Consider the following 20,780-nt stretch of genomic DNA (forward strand, 5'->3'; position numbering starts at 1 on the left):
AATCCTCAGTGCCTCTCTTCTATTGAGGACAGTGAGTGCATCAGAGCGGTGAAATGCCCTAGCAGTACATATCAGTGCATAATATGCAAGTGCATGAACCACTGTTGTCCTGGTAACCATTCACTATTATAGGCACTCATCTTTTCCTCCCTCATTCTGCCATCAAACCTCTATGGTACCTCTGGCTGCTTACATAGAAACCTGACATCCCTCTGGCTGCTTGCATTAGAAACTACATCTCTCAAGCTGCTTGCATTAGAAACTACGTCCCTCTGCTTGCATCTAGAAACTCTGGCTGTTTGCATCTAGAAACCCAACATCCCTCTGGCTGTTTGGATCTAGATACGACATCCCCCTGTCTGATTGCGTCTAGAGGAGGAGTACAGTGGGCAGAGTTAAAGTAACACAGCTTGCATACAACATGCAATTAAAGCAGAGCAGCACACTAGGGTGAGATCTTTAAAAGGAATTGACCATTTTAGCCTCAACCTAGGGACGACATGAGTCTCCGGAGTTGTGTAGCATTATCACAAATAGGAGAGGAAGATTATTTTACTTTAGATTTCCCTGAGGATTACATTGACTGCAATTGCGCCCCACTATTGTGTTGTTCATTTCTCTCAATTGCCTTGCAGTGCACAGCAAGCAGCAGCTGATGCAGGAGGCAAGCTCGGCTGAACGGCTGCACGCGCTCACTGGAGGAGAGGACCCAGAGGCAACTGGAAATAGAAATTGACAGGAGGGAGGAGGACGACGAGAAAGCTGAAGGCAGAGTGTTGAGTGCCAGAGTTGTGGGGTATGTCGTCGGGGCTCAGAGCCTAGCATGGCTGTGCAGAAGAAAAAGAGTGTCATCCCTCCATCGCAGGGTCCGCTTTCTAACAGAACCTACGAGAAGAAGGGAGCCAAGAGGCTGGATGGTTAGTAGCTTCCATTTCCTGCTTATTTTTATTTTATGTTTTAAGAAAAGCCTCCTTACAGTATCAGCACTCACAATAAGCCTGTCCTTTGGATCCCATAGCAGGGGCTTATTCCAATATGGTCACTACTTGATCTTTTGAGCATGTTGGTGGAAAATGAAACATGAATGGAACATAATGATTCAAATTATTCTGTTGGTAATTATTGAATTGCCGTCTTGGGGACTAGTAGCATCCCCACCTACTTTCTAAATATGGGAGGTTTTGAGAGCCCATGTTAAGAGGAAGACAGTGGCAGTGATTACATAATACACTTCAAGAAAAATAACAGTCAGTGTGCCTGACATTGTTTATGTTTTAACAGTGGGAGAATCATTATAATATACCCACTATGTCATTGTGTTATTGTGTTTCCTTTTCTCTAGTCTATACAGTATTCTGATGACTGTCCCGGGTTCATGTTGTTCTGATCCTTGATAATAATCTCATAATGTTTGTTTGTTTTAGTCATCACCATGATGACTGGTCAGGTGCTGGCCTGTTTTCTATGCCTCTTAACAAGCAGCTCATAGCTCATAATGGCTCTTTCATTTACCGATAACCTTAGGGCCATCATAGTCCATAATAGCAACCAACCATCAGGGGCCAAACTCAGGTAGTTGTGTGCATCTTACAGTGCATTTACTAATTGGTAGATGGTGGAGTTACCACATACTACAGTATTACTAATTAATAGATGGTAGGATTAAATATACCCATTGATACACTTGTGGCCACTACTGTTTCCATTGCCTACTGTATAGCTTAATGAATATATATTACTGATCCATACTAGTCTATTACTATAGACAAACTAAAGAGAGTCTGTTTTTGCAGGTTTATATATGTCTTGCTCGCTAGATCATTCTTTGGTGCTTTTATTTTTTCATGGTTCAACTTTGATCATCTGCTGTAACTGGCTCCAACATTTTAGTTTTTCAATTCTAGGTAGCATTTTAATTTTCCTTTGGAACATATTGTGCTTTGTTGGTATAGGGTTTTGGTATATGGTTTTATATTATGTGAAAATAGTCATTTTAAAATCTTTGTCAAAATCTGTTATGTATAATGTACCTTCATGTAAACCGAACGAACACCATGTGAAGTTTCTAAAACATTGCAAATAAACTCAATGTTCTCGTTCTCTGAGATACATTTAGGAATTATACATCCTGTGTAGTTCTCCCTATGTAGGCTTATAAAGACGATCAAGGAATGCTGTTCATGTCTGGTAATACAGACCTGGAATGAAACCCCAGGTGGGAGCTGATGCTATTTTTGTCCCTCAGTATCATACCATGCTGAAGGACGTTGGTCTTTTTCTTCCTCGTTTCAGGAAAAGCCACAAACATCAAGACAAATACAAAGAAAACTGCTTGCACTTCCTCTGCCAACAAACCTGACCAGATCAGTAACACAGCCGCTCCACGCAACACTGCAGGTTTGATAAAGCTTTATGTTTTCCTGGTGGTTGTGCATTTATTGAGCAGCTGTCATGAGACTCCTTGTGGAATTTGTGTGTCATTAGAAGCCTGGATTAATAGTATGATCTACTTTTACTGACTGCTTTGATTTGCAATCTCTTTTTCTTAACATTCAGACCTTTTTATATGAAAATAATTGCATTATTCCAGTGTCTGCAATATATTTATTTGTATTATACCTGGTAATTCCTGGTTTTCTAGGGGCAAATGGACTAAATGTTGAAGAAAGATTGCGGCTGGTAAGAGAGAGGAGAGAGGAGCAAGAGAGGTTCCTCGGTATGTCAACATCTGTTATGCAAGCTCAAAATTTTAAATTGTTATTACCAAAAAGTGATATACAGCAGGGGTCTTCAACGTTTTCAGGCCAAGGACCCCTTTGTTGAGAGATGAAGCTTTTCGTAGATTCCATATAGTTTCATCGTTTGACAACACAATCATCAGTGTATTTTGCATTCATGTTAATTTGTGTTTTCAGATATTTAACCACTTGAACCGTCAATACTTAATAAACTTGACCTTTCACTCCGTACTTAGTCTGCTCTTTTTCCCCACACCAAACCTCTTTGACGAGCTTGTAGATCTGCTATTTTCGGCTAAAGTTCTCAGAATATGGACGTTAGGGTTCAAGTGGTTAATATAAAAGATTTGGAGGACCTCCTGTATTAACTCTGAGAATCCCCTAGGGGTCCCGGACCCCCTGTTGAAGACCCCTGATATACAGTATGAATGAGTTAACTGGGTATTATTGTTGCTGTGTGGATGTTCACAGCCTATATACAGTATGAATGAGTTAACTGGGTATTATTGTTGCTTTGTGGATGTTCACAGCCTCTCGGGAGCTGGGCTGGCTGGAGAGAGAGCAACGAGCCAAGCGGTATCATGAGAAACAACTGGAGGAGCGCAAGAAGAAACTCCAGGAGCAGAGAATGAGGGAAGAGAGGAGGCGCACTGCTGTCGAAGAGAAGCGCAAGCAGAAACTGAAGGAGGAGAAAGTGAGTTTAAGTTGAGTCTGGCATAGAATTTTATTCACTATTTTATTGTTCCAAAAGAGGGCGAGTTGGTTTGCAATAGCACCCGAAACACATGATATGCTCCCTCTGCGCATTACTGTAGTCCTAGTTTTCAGAAGGTGGCATTTGGCATACCTGTTTCCTGTTCCAGTTCATTTTCCCATAGCTTTGTTTGATTGGCTGAGCTGCAGGTTTGAACTGGGAACACACATGACACCTTCATTTGTTTCCAGTTCAAATCTGCTGCTCTGATACAATTGTGTCTAAAATGGAGGCTGTGGGGCAAAATGAACCAAATGATCTGGGTTAAATTGAGCCATTTATCCTAATATTAATCACCATACATATTTTTTATTATTTCTTTGCTACTCAAATTATGCCGAATGACCTTTACTTTCGATGAATAGGCCTACTCATTTAAGAAGTTTTCAATATTGTTTTACCAATTGCAAATATATTTAGTTGGTTGTTTAAATAACCGTACATAAGGAAATGTGTTATTAAATTATGTTCGATAAGTGACTACCTTATTTCTTAAAATTCAAACTTGTAAAACTTGTAAAATGTAGGTCAACTGAACCCTTGACTTGGATCAACTTACCCTTAAGTAACTTGGGGCATTTTGAGCCACATGACCACTTTTTTGAAAAAGGTCATATTTTTATGTCCCTTTGTCATAGCTGCTTGAACTTAAACCCTACTGTACAAGCTAAATTGTAGAGATGACCGAAGAAGAGGAAGCATAGAAAATGATGATTGATTGATTGATTGGTTGACATCTTTGTGGACAAATTGCATAAACATATAATTGTACAAACCTGACAAATGATAAAACACAAAGCTAGAAAGCTTACTTCCAGAAATAAAATAGCCTACTTAGGCTACTATCTATAGAATGTAGTCAATTGATTTTACACCTTGGTGGTCACTGTGGTGAGATCAAGTAGAATCGTTGATGCTCATTTTTCCTGAATGAAGGAGCGATATGAATCTGCAGTGCGTAGGACCCTGGAGAAGAGCCAACGAGCCCAGCAGAACCACTCTCAGAACTGCCGTGGAAGACAGCTCAGCAAGAACAATGGTAGGGTATAAGGATAGATGGGTTTTCATTTTGTTCCTACTAAATTGTTTGATACACTTTAGTCTACAGGGACATTATTCCAGTGTACTGACCTGAGTACAGTTATAACCTATGAGAAAAGTATACAATAAAACAATGTTTTAATATAAATCTCAGGCCTAATAGAATGGAACCACAAAGTGGCCAATATTATTATTTGTATTTATATTGAGTTGTTAGTTACTTTTACTAAGTATTCTTTTCATAGGCCTACTACTACTTAGGCCTACTACATATCGTTCCATAGGGTCTGGTTGATGCACTGAAATTATGCCATAGTACTGTTACTAAACCTTTGTCTTTCTAAACACATAACACCAAGCATACTAATATGTGCTCTTTGTAACATATTAACATTGTCAGTCTTGCCCTGCTTTTCCCTCAGTTATTGCAGCATCTAATTCTGTATGCTAATTGCTAATGCTAGTTCCACGCCGCTTGCCTCTGACTACATGGGAGAAGAACTTGGTCAGTCGCCTCCTAACTCCCACATGCTCTTATCTGGCCAGGAGCAAGAGTGCTGGTTGTCACTCAGGAGAAGAAGGTACTCTTGCCAAGAATATACCGGTATAGCTTTCTGTATGATTTAAACATTACAGCTGTGCTGTTATCAATATTCATTCCCACAATACTTAAATTATGGCTACAACAACTAACTTTCAAACTCTTCATAACAAAATTGAATGTCTAACTAACTCGGTTTCCTCTTTTGTCTCTTTTCAAAAACTCTGCTTGAGATGCTTTAATGCTTTATGCTCTTCACACATTTCCTCCATTTTGCATACATTTCCCCTTCATTGTTTCCCAACAACGGCACTAAAACATGGTTCAGTTGTGCATGTTTGTCGCCGTTCAGTCTCATGCCACTCCATGAATAACACCACCATGAACAACCCCATCACCACCATGACCACCGGCAATCAAAAACCAGGGCACCACTTCAGTCAGGCTCAACAGAGAGTGTCTGCCTCGCCCAGCCATAGCAACAGAAGCATCAATCCAGCACAGGTAATCCCAGTGGTCTCCTTTGACTTTCACCATTATACTTCTGTTGATAACATGCTGGGTGGTCTGTCTGAAGAGAGACTTGTCTCCTCTCTCTATCACCCACCCACTGCTTGCATACACCATACAATTAATGGAGTTGCGCTACTTTAACTTTCTTTCATCGTAGTTAATTAAGTTTCACCTTTCTCTATTTATGTCAACATTGCTTGGAAGCATTTTGATCATTGATTTTTTTTTGCCACGGGTACAGGCAGTGCATAGGCCACTCCAGTTGTACACTCTCTCACTTGCTATAAACCTTAGGTTGCTAGACAGGCATAGAGTCTCTCTCTCTCTGCACCACAGTGTAATTACTACTTAAGGTATATAACTGCACTGCAGCTATTATACTGCATTCACACATTAAGTGGCTGGATAAGAATGCAGGCATTCTTACTATGAAGCATGCTTTAATTTTGCCAACACAAGATTAACGCCTTTCTAGATTCAGCGCCAAAATCTAATATACCACCACATTGCTGTGTTTCTTTCTGTATCCAAAGAGGCGTGAGAGAGGGAGACATGTAAAAAATGTGTTCTGAGAAAGTTTGTTGTTATTTGTTCCTTTCTTAATCAGATCAAAACAGGAAGCCCACAAGAGCTCAAGAAGAAGACTTTAACCAGCAAATCACCCACTGCCAACAGCACAGCGAAGCCAGTCACAAAACCACAGAGCAGAACACCATCACCATCACCAGAGCGGTAAGCAAACAATTATACTGGTCCTCACCTGTGGGCCGGTCCCACTGGTGGGCTGCAAGGGTATTGTGAGTGGGCCTCCAAATAATTGCCCAAATTCAAAAAATGTACTGATAATATAACTATTGCTGTAATAATCCATTGATCCAAGCTGGAACACAATCGATTGATCAAATAAACATGCTCTGAAAATGCATGCAGCCCCATCCACGTGACCATTTAACATGGCAGCCTATCAGCTGCCGTGTTAAATGGCCAGATGGGTGGACCGCAAGTGCTTTTAAGATTTTCAAGTACAACTACAATATTAACCAACCAGCCAACCAGTGGTGGAAAGTAACTGAGTATATTTACTTAAGTACTGTACGTAAGTAACATTTTGAGGAATTTGTACTTTACTTTTCCAATACTTTTACTACTACTCCAGAACATTAAACCTTTTACTACTTTTACTTCACTACATTTATTTCTGAACATTAGTTACTAGTTTCATGCTCACAATGCGTTGCGATGCGACGCATTGGGAGCATGCAGATCTGCTATTTTCAAAACATTTTTATACATTTGAAAACTTGAAATGGGACTTCATAATGAGTACTTTTACTTTTGGTACTTTAAGTACATTTCGATGCCGATACTTTTGTACTTTTACTCAAGTACATTTTGAATTCTGGACCTTTACTTTTAACAGAGTATTTCTATATTGCAGTATAGATACTTTCTTTTTTTTTTTTAGATTTGTTTTTGGGCTTTTTATGCCTTTATTTGATAGGATAGTAGACTGACAGGAAATGGGGAGAGAGATGGGGAATGACATGTGGCAAAGATCATCCGGATCGGGAATCGAACCGGCAACGCCAGCAGGCATCATAGCCTAGTATGTGGTATGCGCCTTGACCACTAGGCCAGCGGGCGCCCCTGCAGTATAGATACTTTTACTTAAAGTAAAATATTTGTGTACTTTTTCCACCACTGCAGCCAACCGGCTGTCTCCTAGCAACATGAGCGTATTTGGCTCATACTGTCAAGTCTATATGTATATTTAGCCTCACTAATGTGAACAAATCATAAAGCCTAAAAACTTTCCACCTGCACACTTGATCTTGAAGGACTCGCAGAAGATCAAGCAGCAGACTGTCCACACCTCTACAGCTGGAGCTTCCATCAGTCCCAGAAGAAGAGTTTCCCGTCTGTAGCTCTGCCCTGTCTCCGAGCAACATGAGGCCTATTAGGACGCCCGCTGAAAGTCTGAAAGAGGAGACGGAGGATGTGAGTCCCCCAGAGACTCCACGTTCAAACTCGCCAGCAGCTCCAACACAAGCCATGACTGTTTCAAAAGAAGAAGAGAAATGTAAGCAATAAAGCATCCAAAACTATACACTTCTAACAAAAAAAAAGATGTAAAACAATGCTTGTAACACTAGTGTGTGGAACAGTTCACCATGAAGTTATTATCCCTCTGGCTCTCGTCTTGAGTGGTGCTGCCGTTAAAGGTTTGATATGTGTGAACAACCCAAACGACTACAATCGTAAGCATGCAAGGTGCTTTGGGTAATGTGACCACCATGTGTCATGTCCAGGTTCCTTCCAGATGCCACCCCCTTCAGCTCCACTGCCTCCCCTACCTGAACCCATGAGCAGGCCGTTAGCCGGTACCACGGACCCGGAAGAGGCCTTGCGTGCCCTGGCTCAGAAACGGAGGGAGGCCCGTCTCAAGAGGGAGAGAGAGGAGCAGATTCTGCTGCAGGAAGAGGCAGACAGGTGGGAAGTAATCAAGGTTGTTATTGTCACATGCACTTACAATACACAGCTATAGCAACATTGCAGGCAGGAAATTCTTTTTTTTAGTAGACCGTCCTCAACAATGTAACAAATACCTATATATTGTGTCTCCATCCTCTGAGATACAGGGGTTTTCAAAGTGGGTGACGGGGCACCCTGGGGTGCCGCAACGGCAGTCCAGGGGTGCCGCGAGATAATTTGATAATATTTAAAATGTATTTGGACATTTAAAAATATATTTAGTATAATTTTAAACTTGAAGTACAAAGTTATTTTCAGTCAGTTCTAACCAAAATGGCTATTATCTCAATGTTTTCCTCGCAACATAATCACTAAAATATGCTATAAATATAAGGTGCTGGGAGTGAAAATTAGGAATATAATGTAGGGGTGCCTCGGATGAAAACAATATTTATAGGGGTGCCCCGAGCCAAAAACGTTTGGGAATCCCTGATCTATCTATTAGATAGCACAAGTTTGCTACACTAAAGTGCCTTGCTTTAGTAAAGTGAACAGTGTTGCACATGTGGTGTAGCAGTATGTGCGATGGTGTCTGGCAGTTACTGTAGTGTTTGTCCATCTCATTGTTTGAGTTGGCCTGGGGATAGAAATGGTCCCTCCAGGATCTCTAGGGTTTTATGCAGTTACACTGTGAAGCATGATCATTGCTTGTGCACTGTAGACAACTACAGGGCATCACTGAAGTTCATATAGTTCACATCAGTTCAAGAAACAGTTTCTTGAACTTGCCTGTCACCCCCCCCCCCCCCCCTCTCCCCGTTTCCAGTCAACCTACTGTACACCTATCAATAAAGGCAAAAAAAAGGCCCCCACTCCCCCCCCAAAAAAGTAGTTCAGCTTTATAGACACTTAGAATATTACTAGCAGTAATTGTATGGACATCTTGTCATATTTTGCTGCATTGTTTCAAGGAGGCATAGAGAAGAACTGGAGGTCAAGAGGGTAGAGGAGAAAATACGTCTACAGGCAGAGGCTCAGCGTCTGGTGGAGGAGAAGAGGAGGAGGGAGGTAGAGGAGCAGAGAAAAGCCGTGGAGGAACGTGCCTTGGCTATGAAGGAGGCCGCTCTTCTCCTGAAGCAGGTTAGCAGTTCAAACACACTCCATATACAGTATAGGGATTGATGTCTGCAGGCATACATATTATGTTCTGCTCAAATACTTAAATTGGTCTTTTAAGGGGTTTTTGTTCGTTTTTTTACACATATACTATGTTGCTTATTCAGAGAGAGGAAGAACAAGAAAGAGAGAGAGAAAAGGCTGCCCAAATGAAGAGAGAGAGAGAAATAATTGCTCACAAAGAAGAAGAAGCACGACAAGCAAGGAAAAAGGTAATGGCAGTTTAAAAATGTAATGTGTAATAAATGTAATACTGTAAACTTGTCTGTGATAAACACCAGTTTCTGAGATATTCCAACCATGGTAACCTTTTGTTTTTAACCGTGTTATTTTTTTCCAGAGACTTGAAGAGATCATGCGGCGAACACGGAAGACAGAGCCTGCAGATACGGTAAGCTGTATGACTGTTTAAAACCGCACATTAGCCTTTAGGGATCTCTGACGCATGACCAACATCAACCAAAACCCCAGTTTAAGAGGCAAGAGCCTCTTGTTTTTCTACCCCTTGACTAAACTAGGTTAATGTTGGGTTTTCTAGAAAGCCATGCCAGAAAGGATACTGCCTAATGAAGTGCAACCAAAGGAAAATACAGAGCCTGTGCATAATGGCACAATAGCTGAAGCTGCCAAGCCTCCGCAGCAAGTGCTGAATGCTATGGAGGATATGGTCCCTGTTGTGGCTTTTAAAGAACGCAGGTCACTCCGAACCTTGACAAGCCTGGAGGAGATTCAGACACATCAACGTGCAGGTGAGAAGTCATCGACATAGCACTACAATACAGGTGGGGACATAAAGATGCCGATTAGGGATGGTCCGATCAGGTTTTTTGGAACCGATCACCGAGCACCGATCACAAAAGTTTGATCACCAGATCCTGATCAATCACCGATCCGATCAAGTTATTATTTATATTTTCTAAATCATGTTAATTTTTTAACTTTATTTCATTCATTCACTCATGAATTCATTTATATATTTGCCTTATAGTTATTTACCAGCATTACTATGTATTTATTATCATAGCAGTAACTAATTATTCCTTCAGCACTGTGGAAATCAATACCCCAAAATGGCCTCAAGTGGGCATACTAAACGGCTGGTTGATCAGATGCACCGATCCGATCGGATCTGTGAATTTACCTTTTGATCTAAACCACCGATTATCGCCGATCATGCTTTGATCGGCCCGATCCGATCCATTGCCGATTGATCGGTAACATCTCTAATGCCGATATGTTCTTTCTAAAATAAGTGTCAAATAGCTCTGTTTGTTCAGTAATGGGTCTCTCATGTCACTCTTTAGAAAACAGAAAATCTATTTTCAAGTGTCTCACCAATTTTATCCAGTCAGGAGAGAGTACCCGTTTAATAGCTTCAATTTTATAGTGTTCCAGTTCCAAATGTGTGTATATATTTCTTGTCTCATCAATTCCGATTTCACTTCTTTATCCTATGAGTTCTCTCTCCTGTTGTACATTTTGGCCACATATAAAACTTTGTGATTTTGGAATGAGCTGCTGTAGCTACATTTTACAACTACAATTTAGTAAGACCCTTTAATCTACTGATCTGTTAAACATCACTAGGTTCTCCATCTTTTGAATTGAAGTAATTGTACTGTATCTCTTACCACCCCCCCCTTCTCTTTTAGAAGTCATCTGACGTTGGAGGTAGGCAACACTAAAAGCATTATTTCAGTGCTGTGGTCTCTTTGCGAAACAGGAATGACTACAAGAAGACCATGTTTCTGCCCTGCACTCCTAAAGAGCATGTCAACATCACTACCACCTAAAACCTGACCTATTAAAGGATGATGTCTGTGTTTCTTTCACTTTTATCTGATTTAGCAGTGGCACAAGCATGAGTTATCGACGGCAATTTGCACAGACTTGTTCCAACCAGTCTTTGCTCTAATAATGGCAAAGTTGTGTACAGTAGATTTAGACAGCTGAGAGGTTACTGGCAGGTGTAGTATATCAGTTGTGGCAAGAGTTGTCTCTGTAAACACAACTATGTACATCAGCCATATGCTTGAGCTTGTTCACAATATCTTGACAATGCTGCTATTGAAGCACTTTTCCTTCCTCAGTTATGTCACTGTGGAATTATGGGTAGTAGTTTTTGGGTAGTAACTGTTTGCACTAGTATTACATTTTGAACAAAGTGTTATGGTTGCTAGTGATAGTTCACTTCCTGCGTGAAGCCTTATTTATACTTGGTCGTACAACCATGCTGCTCGCCAAAAATAACGCAATCTTTTGGTGAGACACAGTCATACGACAAGGTGTGAATTTGCCAATTCCCCCCCTTGATTCCATATAGAAGTTGTGATTTTTCAAAGCTGCTATGGAATTTGTTCCCCAAAGACTTTGTTTCCATTTTCTGTGCATCATTATAGAGAAAATAATTGCACTATAGCTTTTAATGTCTTGACTGTTGCTTTACTTTTAAATCGTGCTTTCATTTTAAAGCAATGCAAGGCTTGAACAATAGGGCTTAAATGAATTTATTGAAATATAAAAAACAATATTGTTTGCAATTCATTAAAAAAGGTATGTGTGATATATTAACTGTTACTTATACTGTTTGTCCTTACTCTACACTGGTCCATGGATTAAATATAAAACCTGTACAAGTATAAAACTTCTTAATCTGTTTTAAAGCTTAAAGCATATTCAACATTTAATTAAACTTGGTATTATGCAGCATGCCTGTCTCCTTTGGCTGTTAATGTGTGGATTTAACAATATGAGGTAAATTAAACACATTGAAAAACACAAAATAAACATTAAAAAAACGTATCTAAAGAACTACTGCTACATTTTCTACATAAACTTAGCACCTTCAATCAGTTCGGCTAGTGCATTTTTGCTCATAGGACACAGCTGACCTTTGAATTGTAATTGAGTTAGATATTCATGTACAATACAGTACATGTAAAAAACTAAAAAAGGATTAATACCTGACAATTCATACTAAACTTATCTCTCAATATTTGCACTCAGAAGAAAGGTCATAAGATGTAGAAGGAGGGAGCTGAATCATCTGCAGTAGACGTCTTGTCTCCTCTGTCTGTGCATGGACCCTCCAAAGTTGTGTCTGCAGCCCACTGCCAGCCAGTACAACCGAAAATTCAGCATCTGCAGAGTCACAAGGCATGTCATGTCACTCTCTTCAGGCTGATCATTCCCGATTGGATATGAATGACTAAAGCTTAATTTATACTCCACTGTGATGTTCTTGCATGCCCGTTTGAAAATCAGTTATTGTCAGCAAGCAACATCTTATAAATATAAATTAGGTTTAATTCAGATTTGGCTTAGGCAAAGATACAATTACAGGGATCAGACAAGTATGACACCATCCTTTTTCAAAATGCCACATGTTTGCAGCATGTCCTGGTGGCTCACCTAGTAGACCACAACCACATTAAGGCTCAGTACTTGCACAACTGGCCTGAGTTTAAATTCAACCCAAGTCTGTTTGCAGCATGTCCTTCCCCATCTCTCTCTCCTGCCATTTCCTGCCTCTCTCCACTGTCCATGGGCAGCAGTGGCTCACGGGTAGAATGGCCGCTTGGCAACCGGAAGGTTCCCAGTTTGATCCCAGGCTCCCCAGAGTTACTGTCGGAGTGTCCTTGAGCAAGACACTGACTGGAACCCTAATTGCTCCCGATGAGCATGGTTTCCTCCGCCATCGGTGTGTGAATGTATTGCACAATCATTGTAAAGCGCCTTGGTCGGATAAAGGCGCTATATAAATGCACCCATTTACCCATTTTCTGTGGCTCAACAATAAGGGCTTGTTGAAAGTGCCCCCCCAAATATAAATTCTAAATGTTAGAAAACCTTAACCCTTTTCTGTCATCTTATGTCTCTCTCGCAACAGCTAAACATGTACACTATTGTATGTGTAGTAACAGTTACAAAACAAATACATACCTTTGTTGAGGTTGTATATAGTTGTTATGCCAAGTTGCTGGAATCTCACTTCCTCGTTTTTCAGGAACATTGACAGGTATTCTGAGGCAGCAGCGTAGTGAGGTCTCAGCAACTGGATGACTTCCCCTAAATAAAGTGTTCCAGTTTAAACATGGTGAATGAAATATAAATCGAAAAAAATCGAAATACTTTTGGAGTCTGCTTTCTATCTGCAATCCCATTACCATTCATTTCTAGTTTGCTTATGATGGCAGCAGCAGTGTATGACAACTGGTGATTTCCCATTTGTCCCGACAACTTCACCAGTGCTGAAACTTGTTCCGACGTTATTGTTTTTGATAAATGAGACTGAAGTGTATCTGAAATTGTGAAATGAAACACAGGTCACGTAATTCAGTAAATTAGTGAACAATGCAGCATATTATCAATTTCAAACTTGCCTAAAGGCTACAGACAGTGGAACACAGGAAACAGTTCCAAAACCAACATTCATAAGACGGCGAGACAGTCAAATTCACACACCCAGAACACTCACCCCGGGACATCAGATGATGCAGGCATGATGCCACGCACAGCAAAGTCTCCTCTGAGGGAACAGGAGACACAAGAACCTGGAGTAGTCCCGATAAACACTGGGTTTCCGTCACAGCCTGAATATCAATGACAAAGATGTTACTTTTTCTTCAAAAGTCTGAAGTTTAGTGTCCAAAGATGCAACTCGGTGTGACCCTGCTCTGGCCAACAATATTTGATGAAAGGCACAAGCAAGGATACAAAGTGATCAAGAGCACAACCACCACCACAAGAAGTATGTACACAATTGCACACTAATGAGATCTTTAAAACTGTGATTGGATAGCAGCACTAGCCTGACCTGTTGGCCTGTGCTGGTCCTACACAAGTTGGTGATTGTGGTAGAGCTGTTAGTGATGATAACTGAGCTGAATCTTTGATGATGGAGCAACTGGCCGACCACATCCAAAATGCCCTCACTCAACAGGGCCTCCTGAAATTGAAATAATAACCATAATTACGCCTTGTGCTTCAATGTGACTTTGTGGTACGTGGTGTTATAATTCTGTGGTGTACCATGTTTTGTGCAGTGTTGTTTATTATTTGATGACTGCATCCAAACTAATGGATACTCATCAACATAACATTCTCATGAAAAAGCAATAAAAACACTTATGATCTATCATATGAAGTTTTACATTGTTTTGTGGGTTTGCAGACAGTGTAGACAGCAGTGTTATTGCTGACTCTGCCCATGCAGGACTAGAAGAACACAGTACAGCCTTGAGTGGCAGCACACAGTCAAGCTCCATCAGCTGTCCTTGAATCAGAACTACAAATAAAAACAAAACATACATCTCTGTAAATTACAGTAAATGTAAATCTGTATCCACTTTTTTTCTTACTGTCCATTTCAATACAAATAAACAAAAGCAATTCTTGGTCTACTCTTCTTAACGCTCCCACACACACAAAAAAAAACAATCAAATGAATATAATTGACACATTATGATTACCATTCTCAGAAAGGATTTGAAGGCACCTGCATGCTTGGGATGAATTCTGTAAATGGAATAAAACAGTTTATGATCACATATTTACTCAGTTTGTGTCAGGATTAACTATTGTAACAATCGGGTCATTTGGTAGGAGCTCTGGACCACGGCACAGTGCAAACACATATCTTCTTTAATTATAAGATTCAATATTTAAAGACAACCTGACTATGGAGAGCTACTCACATGGCCTGTGTGACATCAGACACAACAGAAACCACTGCCTAACAATGCTGATTTGTAGATGTCTGTATTTGGGCTGTACTATGTGTCTGCGTCCTATGATCTGCACACCCGCCAGATCATATTATGGTTGGTCACACACAAACAACACACTCCCGCCCACTGCCGCCACCTGGCCAAACTTGAACTTACATATTGAGAGAGAAAGTCTGTGCATTGAGTCTCTATGCCATCTCTTAACTAATGTTGGTAAAGTTGAGTATTACCTTTTGCACGGAAGAGGACATGAGAGTCAACAGGGACTTCAAGAGAAAACGATCCCCGATGCCCAGTAACTTGGAATGATGCTCCTGGACCACAGCGATGTTGCACAAAGCAGAGCAGCTGTAAAACTGAACCTCCCAATCTGAGGACTGCAATAGAAGCACCAAGACAGGAATAGCCCCTGCTTGACATAAGACCCTCATAGACCAGACTGGAAAAAGGGAAGACACATCACTGGGTAAAAAATCAATTTCTATGTATTTGAATATTGTACACACAAAAAAAAGAACATATATGGCATGACACTTGTTTAGCTTGTTGTGTCCAACACACATTAAACCCAGGCTAGTACCCACCTGATTGTGTGAGATTTAACAGGGCCCAAACTGCATTTTGTTGTACTCGAGAGTCATAGGACTTTGCTAAAACCAGCAATGAGATCACTCCGTCAGACACAATGGCCTCCCTGTTTGATTCTGTATAAAGAAACACATAAAAGCACATTACACATGCTCTCAACTGTCTGATATACAGGTACAGTCTGTCATGTTCCATTGTTTAAGGCAGGAAATTATCAATTATTATATAAAAGTTTGGCTGTCACTATATCTGTTGAGCATTTAGAAAAGAAAATCCCTAAATGAATTAACATCCTTAATAGGTCACCGTATTCAAGCATATCTTATTAATATAATTGGTCTTTACTAGTAATGTATCTTTATAAGATGACACAATTTTTAAGTTTACTCACTCTGCGTCTCATTGGAGGGCTATGGACATTTTAGAAACCTGCCTACCAGCCCAGATTGCTGGCGTAGCAGTCCGGGCACCTACTCTACAATGTAGCCTGACAGCGTATCACAGGTTCGAGTCCCGATCCAGACGCCTTTTGCTGCATGTCACTCCCCATCTCTCTCTCCCAATTTTCCTGTCAGCCTGTCCTATAGGCTATCAATAATAAAGAAATCTTAACTACCAGTGACATAATCGTTGGGGATTCCAGGCAGAAACAGATTTCCTGTTAGCATGCTGAAATAGAAGCCATTGTTCTTGAATGGGTAAAGGTTTGAAATGACCAAACCTGCCAACTGATGATGTCATTGGTAGAGAGAATTCTGAACGGTAAATAGCCCTCCTCTCCTTTTCGACACAGAGCGAGTAAAAATCTTATAATGAGCATTAACGAGGACTAATTAATTATATGAAGATACTGTAGGTTGAAAATGACTAAAGTGGTCCTTTAAGTGGGGTGTGGGCAGAAATAATTGTACTTCTTTTGATATCATTTTATTTATTTATTTTTTATCTAAAATTAGTTTGTCGCTGCAGTTAGTAACTTTTACATAAATCAGATACTGTACATGGAATGACACACTTTCAAGAATGGTGGACAGTGGTCTCATTATAGTCAAGTCAGGAAAATGTATGAAAAGGTTTAGGCAGTTTAGGCATTTAGCAGACTCCCTTAATCCAGAGTGACTTACAATAAGCAAGGTAATAAATACCTCAATACAATAAGCACGGTAATACATCAATTGCATAGAAATATCAATCTAGAAAGAATAATGTAGGTAGACCAAGCTAATCAGTAAAAAGCTTTATACAGTATAAAACCTAAGAATGCTATCTAGCTTTCATGTACAGTATGGTCATTGAGGGTAGGCGAGTGCTATGGTAAGTGCTATGGGCTTAGGTGGAGTCTGAAGAGGCAAGTCTTCAGGCCACGGCAGAAGCTAAGGAGTGAGGACAAATGTATTTATATTTTTGCTCAAGTTTAAACACTTTAATATGATAACCTGTTTTACTTAAGTAAAAAAATCACACCAGTGTGAACTGAGCGGTGGTGTCCACTAATTTCAAGGCTGTGTGTGTGTGTGTGTGTGTGTGTGTGTGTGTGTGTGTGTGTGTGTGTGTGTGTGTGTGTGTGTGTGTGTGTGTGTGTGCGTGCGTGCGTGCATGTACATTTCAAGGCTGCTCAACAGCACCTCTCTGGCTACAGACACACATAGCTACACACACAGTCATGCTAAGGAGACGGTGTGACCACCGCTCAAAATTATCTCGTCCATACAAACCTGATGACGCCAGCATAGCAACACATGCACATGCGTGACATTGAACAGTGGGGTCTGCAGACTGGAACATCTCTAGCAGAGGCACCAGCATCCCCATCTCTATCACTAATTCTTTACAGACTGGGGAAAAAACAACAACAAAGAAAATACATAATGTTCAATTCTGACAGCAGAAATGGGTAGACCCACAACAACCCCACAGCCTCTGATATAAAGTGTGTATATGTACATCTTATCTTGGTTGGATAAATGGTGAAACAACCCTAAACTAAGGATACTGTCTGCAGGCTGACTTTAACCATTTTAACCCTGGCATCCCTATTTTGGGAACGTCATTATAGGCTAAAAAAGAAATAGTCTTACCATTATTCTTTGCTAACACATTGACCAAGGATAAAGAGGTGGTCTTTTGCACATCCAGATCACTTGACAAAAGCAAAACCATCAATGGCTCTAGGAAGGCAACTGGTAGAGGAGACTCCACTGTAACAAATAAGGAAATAAGGACATTTACATCAGAATTTGGCTGGTGGTCATGGTTCATTTCCCATGTTTAGTTTATTAGACTCATAGTCGGTGGTCTTTTAGGGAGATAGAATGGTAATTTCGTGCTAATCAGTCTAAAAGCGCCAAATTTTGCACAGATGTAGCCCAGGGCATGCTCTAATGATTTAGCTAGGGCGCCCGAGTTGGCGACCTTCGGGGTCGCCACAGCAGCCAAATCAAGTTGGGCTCCCATCGACTTTCTATACCCTGGGTATTTAAGTAGGATCTGAGGGGTCTAACTTGTGGTTTGTCATGATGCTGAATCCATTGAAAACATTTGTTTTGCACAAAAAACATTCCTTGTGCTATAAATGGACCCAGAAAACGATGGTTTAGTGCTGAAAAGTCATCACTTTTCACAGTTTTGTGGGCGTTTTCTGGGGCCATTTGTAGCCCAAGGAATGTTTTTTGTGCAAAACAAATGCTTGCAATGGATTCAGCATCAAACAAACCCCCAGTTAGACCCCTCACATCCTACTTAAATACCCAGAAAAAAATCTTTCTGGGTATTTTCCTCCTGTATAGAAAGTCGATGGGAGCCCAACTTGATTTGGCCACTGTGGCGACCCCGAAGGTCGCCGACACGGGCGCCCTAGCTAAATCATTAGAGCATGGCCTGGGCTACATCTGTGCAAGATTTGGCGCTTTTAGACTGATTAGCACGAAAAAACCCTAAGGCCTCTGACTATCACCCAGTGCAAATCTGCAAGAGAAGCCACTAACCCACACCCCCCACTGAAAGGTAGACTGCATGTGCCTATGTGGTGTGGATACATTTGCGTAAGAATAGATGTAATCTCTTTTTTTGTACAGTACAATTCATTTTAATTTAAATGTTATCATAATAATGCATATTGTAACGTTTCACTAAAGTAAATCTATTAGGCTATTTTTCTCTCATGTTTACAACATCATCCCAAAACACAACCTAAGAATGTTCTATCCTTATGAGAAGCAATCAGTTATACATTTGCATAATACTGGTCACAACAGTCGTCAGGAGTACATCACTACAACAATGGGTAATATGATGCCTAAGAAACCTCAGGTGCAAACAATAAGTTACATTTTACAACCGCTCAGCACATGCAGAATGTGAGAATTCACATACAAATGTGTCTATCTACTCACATTGTTGACTAACTTGTAAGTAAAACAAGGAAGCAGCCTGTTGTAGTTCACTGTCATCTGAGGTTGAAAGTCTTTTCAGTGCTTGCAGACATTCTTGACTGACTGCTGGGGTTTCTTGATCTGTGAAGAGATAGAATTGTGAATAATGACTTCCAAAAATTGCACAAATTGTCAAGAACAGTCTGTCCTACTCGAATGATCATTCGAGTAGGACAGATTTTCTCAGCTCGAGCTGAGAAAATCTTACTTTTTCCATCAAGACTGAGGATTGCCATATGTAAAACTACACATTATTATTTTAATACTGTTTTTTTTTTTTTTTTTTTTTTTTGTAAATGTTTAGCAATAATAAATAAGATGTATACACTACAGCTATTCTAGTCATCAAGGCTAACCCAATAAAGTACACAAAATAAACAACTAAAAGAATAATGCTCTTTTAACTAGTAATATAGCCTGGTTAACACTAAAGACGTTTTAGATAGGCCTATTAGCTAGTCTACTTGTCAAAGATCTCATCAATAAAAAAAGAAAAGAGAAAAAGAAAACAAGTAGGCCTACCTAAACATAAAACAGAAACACCCACAATATAGGCCTACTGTATGTTCTACTAAATCCTTCTCGTAAATACCATTTTCCAGGAGATGTAATAACGTGAGCTCATCTGTAGTTTTCTCTTTCTTCCTTTGGCGGTTGAGAGAAGTTGCTCTCTTCAGACAGGTGCATCGGGAAAGATCTCTGACCAGGTCCCTTATCTTTTGTTCAAAGTCTGTGCAAAATTTCTTGAAATTAGCAACAAAGGCTCGGAGCAACTGTGCACACCTTCCACAAAGCTCAGAGGCCATGACTACCCGTACAATGAATGTACGGTATGTTCGATAAGTGTGTGTTGTTGGCAAGAATACAAGAGCACCTGCACAAAGACAGACACGCCTACATGTCATAGCATTGGGCGTGGTTTGCTTTAATTTATAGACTTTTACAAAAACATTTATAACATTTTTTTAAGCTCATTCAAGCCATCCAGGATCCTGGTGAATCATAACTTTTGATGCCCCAGGATCCTGGATGGCTTGATTCTAAGCTTAATTTAATTGATATCAATATTTTTGTAAAAGTCTATGGGTGGAAATTAATGGGAGATTTTTAGTGGCACTAGTAAACCACGCCTACTGCTACCTACCTACCTTTTGATTGATTGATTGAAGATTGATTGATTGATTGATTGATTGAAGACTTTATTAGAAGTTTGCATAGGAAAAGGTACAAGGTCTACTAAAAGGAGATCCATGAAAAGACTAAGCTTATTTCCACTGGAAACCATTGAAGTAGTCTATCTCATATAACATTGAATGACAGACAAATAGAACACAGTACTATGCAGTAGATATGTAAAGAAAAACAAAAGGCCGCGACGTGACCACCCCAAAAATCACATTTTAACTGGGGACCCCCACACCCTGACAAGCACTGAGAGTTGAGGCATTACATTGTGTATAACACGGTTCTATTGTGAAAAATCAGATCTGGGGGGAAGATCTGACCTGATAATCTCTGAAGATCTGATATTTTCACAATTTCATAGCCTACTCTAATATTTGACAATTTTGCCAATATTTAATTTGCCATTTTAGAGGTATTAAAAAGTCCTTAAATTGTCACTTTAGAAATGTGCAGATAGAGATACCCTCTATACGCTTAAACCTTATGTTGGTTTGTTTACTGTTGAGTGATAAAACAAATGTTGCACTGTACATTGAGTTAATCATCTGGGGACCCCCCCAAAATAATTTGGGGACCCCCTGGGGGTCCCGACCCACAGGTTGAGAACCACCG

General features: G+C 40.2%; 2 protein-coding genes across 2 annotated transcripts; one reads left to right on the forward strand and one right to left on the reverse strand.

The window, feature by feature from the left end:
* Positions 1–814: 814 nt before the first annotated feature.
* Positions 815–10,004, forward strand: map7a (microtubule-associated protein 7a; the record flags this gene model as incomplete). The annotated part of the gene is made up of 14 exons (XM_080751003.1): positions 815–917; positions 2,293–2,397; positions 2,642–2,716; positions 3,269–3,432; positions 4,429–4,531; positions 4,998–5,114; positions 5,403–5,578; positions 6,195–6,319; positions 7,426–7,667; positions 7,897–8,077; positions 9,031–9,199; positions 9,343–9,447; positions 9,576–9,626; positions 9,774–10,004. The coding sequence occupies exons 1-14, from the start codon at positions 824–826 to the stop codon at positions 10,002–10,004; spliced, it is 1,938 nt and encodes a 645-aa protein (XP_080607129.1). The 5' UTR covers positions 815–823.
* Positions 10,005–12,224: 2,220 nt separating this feature from the next.
* LOC308306104 (uncharacterized protein) lies at positions 12,225–19,789 on the reverse strand (the record flags this gene model as incomplete). The annotated part of the gene is made up of 11 exons (XM_080751004.1): positions 12,225–12,376; positions 13,178–13,303; positions 13,713–13,827; positions 14,052–14,183; positions 14,389–14,522; positions 14,707–14,752; positions 15,195–15,403; positions 15,549–15,668; positions 17,268–17,387; positions 17,631–17,750; positions 19,576–19,789. 11 exons carry the CDS (start codon positions 19,787–19,789, stop codon positions 12,225–12,227), a joined length of 1,488 nt encoding a protein of 495 aa, XP_080607130.1.
* Positions 19,790–20,780: the final 991 nt, after the last annotated feature.

Source organism: Nannobrachium achirus (genome assembly GCF_963921795.1).
Source record: "Nannobrachium achirus genome assembly, chromosome: 20".
In the NCBI taxonomy this organism is placed as follows: domain Eukaryota; kingdom Metazoa; phylum Chordata; class Actinopteri; order Myctophiformes; family Myctophidae; genus Nannobrachium; species Nannobrachium achirus.